The 6991-nt window shown below is 35.2% G+C and overlaps 1 protein-coding gene across 2 annotated transcripts in view; it reads right to left on the bottom strand.

Annotated features, from left to right (window-relative positions):
- The window catches only part of LOC107688874 (protein TANC1-like), a 137652-nt gene that overhangs the window by 96273 nt on the left and 34388 nt on the right, over positions 1 to 6991 (bottom strand). For both annotated transcript variants that reach the window (XM_016486701.1, XM_016486702.1), the window contains exon 3: positions 3433 to 3654. In XM_016486701.1, the coding sequence (XP_016342187.1) occupies positions 3433 to 3654 (222 nt within the window). The remainder of the gene's footprint in view (positions 1 to 3432; positions 3655 to 6991) is intronic.

Raw genomic sequence — 6991 nt, 5'->3', positions numbered from 1 at the left:
TGTGTGTGTGTGTGTGTGTGTGTGTGTGTGTGTGTGTGTAACAGTTGTGATCGGCTGTCCTGTACTCCCAGAGAGATTCCAGTATAAATTAGTCGTCTGTAATGATTTTAATCTCCCTGAGCAGTTCCTCCTGTGTCTGCTGAGTCAGATTCAAGCTTTACTGGCATGATTGTCAACATATACAATTTTGCCAAAGCATAAAAGTACTTAGAGTAGTACTTAGAGTGTTTTTGAAAGAAGTCTCCTATGCTCACCAAGGCTGCATTTATTTGATCAAAAATGCAGTAAAAAAGGGCAATACTGTAAATTAGTATTGCAGTTTTAAATAACTGTTTTGTAATTGAATATATTTTTTCAGAAAGGCGGGGCATAGAGGAGAAACAATAATGTACAGTATGTGGAAAATAATGTGTTTTTTTTTACTTTAAACTGCATAAACACATTTCATTAAACCAAATACACAAAATAATGTTCTTTTTTAGCAACGTCATATGACCCCTTTAAGAGCTTTGTTTTGATCAGCCAAAAAACTAAAAGTAGGCAGCCAACGTGAAATGATGAAAAAGCAGATGCACTTCCAAAAATTGGAGGTGTCATGTCAGTCTTATGCACACCCCTTCAAGTAAAGTGTTACCCAAAAATTAGTTTGGACTTTGTTTGGGCAATGTGTCACCTCAACTTTTCAGACTCTTCTTGAACCTCTGGTAATATTACATTACACAGTTAATGATTGTTTGAAGGAAAACAATAGCGAAGGATCTGAGAGATTAGGGCTGTAGGAACAAATCAATGTAGGTTTGACTCTGGACTATTAGCGCTGTCACAACTCTATCACTACTACATCCTGGAGTTTGGTAGTTAACAACAGGTTGCCTGATAGGGACGGTCATGTAATTACATGTAACTTTCAGTACAATGCTTTGGACGAAAAGTGTTTGCTACAAAGTAACTAACTAAAAAGGTTTGGTCTGTGATGGGCTTTCACTCAGTTTTAAAATCAACCTGACACAGCGTTCGCATAGTAGTCTCCAAGTGCAACAGTATTTACAGAGAAAAACATGTGACACTGACTTAAATATACGAATGACAATTTAAAACTCAAATTTCATTTTGAAGAAAAAAAAATGTATAAGACAGACTTTTTTTTCTTTGGAATAATGTGAACGAATTGTGTAGAACAAGACTAAGAAAGCTAATTTTAGGTTCATGTTAACTTAGATGAAATGTGGTGTGTACTGCCACCTACATGAACACACACAGCATTGCAGGCACAGAAATACTTCTAATAGCATTACTTAATATGGGAAATGCTTACAGCAGGAGCGAAATAGATGCTTTTGGGAAATGTAATGACAGATAATAAAACAAAATATTATGAAACAAGAATGTGAATGTTGTTAATTGCTACTTATATATTACAATGGAATGGATCTAACAAAAATAATCTAATTCTAATCTTAATCAAGTTGATTAATGGTAATGTGTTGCATTTCTCAGTTTTTCTTTTTTTCCAAATGTGTTCTGCAAAGCATTCTAATTAAGGACAGCTTTGATTCAGCAGCACATAGGGCTGACGTGGGTATGATCACACAACCTGAGGTGCAAGACTGTGGGAAGAACAATCGCCAAACATTGCCAGAATACTGAGTGAGCTCCTGCCAAGTGTTTCTCTTGCCATGTGATTGGCAGCTCTCATGAGCTCAGCTAGCAGTGTGAATCAGCACAGACCAACCAATACCACAATGATAATGTAATGCATTTACACAGTATATATGATACGGTTTCATTCATCAGTTCTCAAATAATCTAAAGCAAGATTTTACATCAGAAACATGTCAATGTATGAACCCACTCAAGTTCACCTTGACCTACACTCATCCTAAAGTCTGACAAATCAATTGAACCTACACTTTGACCCCTGACTTTTGTTTCATGATGGGATTTCTTCCTAGGGGCTAGTTTCATAAACACAGCAACTGTCTTATAAACTAGTCTGGCCAACTAGTAGTTAGTCAAGGGGTAATTAGTCTTACTTTTTGAATTAGAGCAATATATCTGACAATCAATCAGTCAATCAATCAACCAATAACAGTTACAAGTGATTAGCCCTAAAGAAAAAATCAGATGACTACTTAAATTGAAATTAGAAGACTATTGTAAGCAGTTTATGCAACTGATCTTCACACAGCAGGTAAATGACTCTTTGACCCTGTCCCAAATATTGCCCTCAGCCCTTGCTGTTCATAAGTACACACATTAGTGATACTGGTGGTCACACAAACCAGTGGATCTTAAATGGTTTGCTTCGGGACTCCCATTTGATATTGAGAATCACAGAAACATTATTTATTGTACAAAAGTTATCAAATATGTACTTGAATCAAACTTAAATCTATTACGATTTATATGTAAATATTTGTAAAATATTATATTATATATTATATATAATATTATATATATATAATTTTGCTGTCATACTATGCATAATTATACAGTTATAATACATTTTTGAATATTTTCATTTGGCTTTTTTTTGTGCCCTGCTGTTCAGGACCAGAACAGGCCTGTGAAATATCAGTTGAGAATTGCTGGGGCAGGTGGGCCACTGGATGACTTTTATATTTAATCTAACTTAATTAAAATTATTTTTAAAAAATACACATACATAAAATCAACCAAAATATTTTGTTATATTAAATACATATAATACAGTGACACTCAGTTTCTTCTAATAACATTTCGAAAACAAGCAGCAGATTTACAGTAGGGAAATATAAAGTGGGGCCTTTGAATGTTAAAGGGCTTTTGAGTCAAAAAATTGGAGAAACATTGGCCTACACTGTGAAGTCGGCACCAATAGATGGCACAGTTTGTGCATTACATAAATCACAGCTGCAGAACTTCTTAAAGAGGACAAACCATAGCACTTTAAACTTGACTGATGTGTCTATAGTATATGATATACAGCATACTACTTGTACCAGAAATACCATTTGGATAGTACCCAAAGTGCCAGACGTACCCATTAGGATAGATATTAAATCACTATTCCAACTGACTAGAATTAAAATGTAAAAATGTTTCTATCCCTTTTTCTATTATTGTAAATATATATTTACTTTTTTCTTTAATGTTATCTCACATTGTAAAAATTCATTTTTCATCAGCTCTGAATGGATGTGTAGTGTATGTAATGTGAAACCTAAAATTACTTGAATGATACAAGAAAAATGCATAGTCTAAAAAATGCATAGTCTATGATAAGTCAAGGATAATATTGCATAGTATATGATAATATCACAATGATGTGTATTAATCAGCTGCGTATTAATGTATTAAAAGTATCAATGTATTAATGAGTCGAGTCATTTATTCAAACTGTCAATATCGCACACTCCTAGTAAGTACATTTAAAAAGTGACTGTTATGTACCTGGTGACTTGTTGGACCGGACTGGAGAAAGATAGGGTTGGCGGGGAAGGAGCACGGGGGAGGAAGGGAGGGAGACGGACACTCCTCTGGTCAAACTCGGCCTCAGCATCTCCTCTGCAGGGTACGGCTGTACTGGCAGCGGCCCACTCCCATGATTCTGAACACCCACAATCTCCTCTTCCTGAACTCTGTGATGGAAACTGGGGCTGAGGGATTGACTTCCTAAGCAAAAATAAGAAAGACAAGAAAAAAAAAGAATATATATTTGTTTTGGACACTTGATTAGAATTATATCTGCATGCAAATAATTTTGCACTTTTTTAACCAAGCTGAACATGAAAGTTCAGAATCCTGTGTAAGTGATCCATTCAACATGAGTCACTTATACAGCCACAATAACAAACACTGAACATTTAGAACGGTTTGAGTCTTAAATTCGATTCATTGAGAAGTGAAAAAAAAATGTCTGTATGCTTTCCAGTTGGACGTCAGAAATCCAATTAGCTAGGTATCATTACCGATGGCTTTCTGTATCCAAGCCTTCAAAACCACTATAAAAACATACAGACAAACTACTAAGGCTGTCTCATGACCAACAGTAATATTATACATCTTTCTCCTCCTATAATAAGCCCTTTCGAAGAAAGCTGAAAATTAAGCTCTTTTAACATTCCAAACCAAACATACAAGGCCTAAAGTTCCTCTCACCGCAACAGGGTTTACTGCTGATCTTTACTGCCAAAACGAAGCTGGTTTTAAACAAAAAGCCAACAGAATGCAGATTTTCACAGGACAACCCGCCATATTATGTAGAGGACATCCCTGCGGTCATTTTGGAGAAAGACTGATTAAAGGGGTCATATGACGTTGCTAAAAAAATGTTGTAAATACAACTTAACCACTGATTTGTAGTTGTGTCCTCTTTTGGAAGGCCAAACAAAGTAGTTTCGCTTTCACAACGAAAGACAGCATCTCCACAACATGGCGGTGGCAACAACAATACTATAGCGAGAATCAAAATTACACCTTTCTTTGCGTGAACATTTGGGCGGTGTTATGCAAATCTTCCCATACAGTGACGTAGACATGTGGGGGCGTGTTTAAACGAGGCGTTTTAGGAGGGCTTAACTTTTATTAAGAATAACTCTTTGGATTTGAGACTTTAGTCTTTGCAACTTTAGGGATCTTATCTATTCACGGACAGCTTGTAACACTCCAAAGAGAAAGGAAAACTTGAAATCGCATTATTTTGACCCCTTTAAAGAGACCAAAATATAAAACTACTCTGTGCGTAAATGAAACGAAAAAATAAATAAATAAATAAACAGGCTGACACTAATTCACAGCTTTACTGAAAACAGAATATACATAAAATCAATATGCTACTCCTGTTCAACTAGTCAGTTTCCACAATAATCATATTACTTACCTGTCCGTGACTGCACCATTCTTAAAGACTTTGGCACGGTTTAGTTGTCTAAGGCTGTCTAAAACATTTGATAACTATTTTTATGTTGTGGCTAAAAACAAACAAACAAACAAAAACTAATAGCTGCACAAAACCTAACACTTTTACAAAAAAAAAAAAAAAGTTTTACAAAGTAAATCTAGGTATCACTTGATATTCATTCTAAGATTTGAAGATTAATTTTAATAGTAACTTAAGGTAATAGTAATTGTTACGTTCCCTGGGAGTTTGTTGTTGTTTTTGCTTTTGTTTGTGGGTGACTCGCCGCCAATCATTATTAGGGTGTTCCATACTGCGACGAATCAGCTGACGGCCCGTGGCTTTAAAAGCTTCCGGTGCGCTCGGCCTGGAAGGCGAGGGCAGCGCAGTGAGTGCTGTTGGGGTGTGCAACGAGACTTTTTGGCTGTGCTCTGAGAGGAGAGCCTGTGCGAGCTCCCGGGCATCAGCGTGTATGTTTTTGATTTGTTTGAGTTGTGCCTCACTTCTGTGTATTTTCTCGTTCTCAAGTTGCTCAGTATGACTTTCATGTCTTACAACTATGTGCCAGTCAGTGGGTGAGCGCCTCTTGTGTATTTTTTCTGTTTTAGCTAGTGTAGGGTATTTAGGGCGTCGCCTATGCCGAAGCTTTCGTGTTTTTGCTTCACATTTTTATTTGGTTAGGATAGGTTAGTGGGTTTGGGCGTTTTAGTGTAGCATTGTTTGGTTTTGTTTTTTTGTTTTGATTTAGGTGCCACCATAACGTCTCTCCCTTTTTTTGTTTGTTTATTTGTATTACACTTTTTATTTTTGGCACTGTAAATATGCACACGCGCTGCTGGTGCGTTTCTGGACAGCTACGTGAATAAGTTGCTGCCTTCTGCCATTTGTAGAATAAATTACTGCCTTTTGCCATATGCTGTCGTCCTGGCTGTTTTTCTGCTCTCCTCTCCATTCATCGAATTTATTTGTTTTAAATGTTGCGGACCAATTCCCTAGACCTCGAAAGGACCGTAACAGTAATCAAAAAAGGAGAATTGAGCATGCACAATGAAATATTTAAATCTTAAAATTAAATTAAATCTTTTAAAGAAAAAGAATAAAATATATTCGTATAAACAAAATATAAATCGTATAAATAAAAAAATATATAAATCATTCCTCCAGGGATCCTCTTATTAACATTAGATTATTAGTAAAAATAAATAAATATATAAATGCATAAATAAATGTACAAAATTGGTGTAGAAGCAAAGTAACAAATTGTATTAAAAAGTAACTATAGGGATGTTCATTTTGGTTATTTTTCCTAACCGACAACCGTTAACCGATTGTTAGAATTGAATTAAATTACAAAGGATAAGTGTCTGTGACCCGTTAAAAAATACTAACATTTGTTTCCTGGGGATTCATTTTACATGCACAAAAAGCAGCAAACAACAGAACATGAGGATTCAAATGATCATCATATCACATCACGCACCTGCAGCGCTTCTGCCAGTGGAGAAAAACATAATAAAGCTAGGCTATATATATATATATATATATATATATATAATGAATAAATAGGCCTATACGAGAAACATATTTTTACTTCAATAATAAATAAAGTAAAAAAATGAAAGAAAAACTGTGCAACAAGTAGCCTAGTATGTGGAGTTTCGGTTAATTTTTTGCTGCGCAAAAGGAAACAGACAGCAGAAAGCGGCATCCTATTTTTCTTTAGGCTTATTTTACAAAAGCACAAAGATTTGTTTTTATTGTGAATGTACACAAATAAAGGCAAACCTTTTACAATTCCGATTATCTTTAGGACTAAAAGGATTAGTTTCTTCCACTGTTAGAACGAAAAAATTAATTACTCCAAGTAATTGCGCCAGATGCGCACACACAGTTAAGCATTGCTACCTTGACAATGCAGCAAGTTCATTATCATAATAAAATACAGTAAGTCAAACATATGGAAAAAAAAAACTATGTAGTACAAAAAACAAAAAAATTTAGTAAAAAATATGTAGTAAAATCTGTGCCATTAAGTGTTATCACAGTACCGCCGTGATGTTCTGAAAAACATTTTGTTTTACGGGGATATTGGAACGCGAGTGAAGTACATAA

Source organism: Sinocyclocheilus anshuiensis, unplaced genomic scaffold (genome assembly GCF_001515605.1).
Source record: "Sinocyclocheilus anshuiensis isolate Anshui unplaced genomic scaffold, SAMN03320099.WGS_v1.1 scaffold101, whole genome shotgun sequence".
Lineage (NCBI taxonomy): Eukaryota > Metazoa > Chordata > Actinopteri > Cypriniformes > Cyprinidae > Sinocyclocheilus > Sinocyclocheilus anshuiensis.
This window is presented reverse-complemented; position numbering and strand designations above follow the sequence as displayed.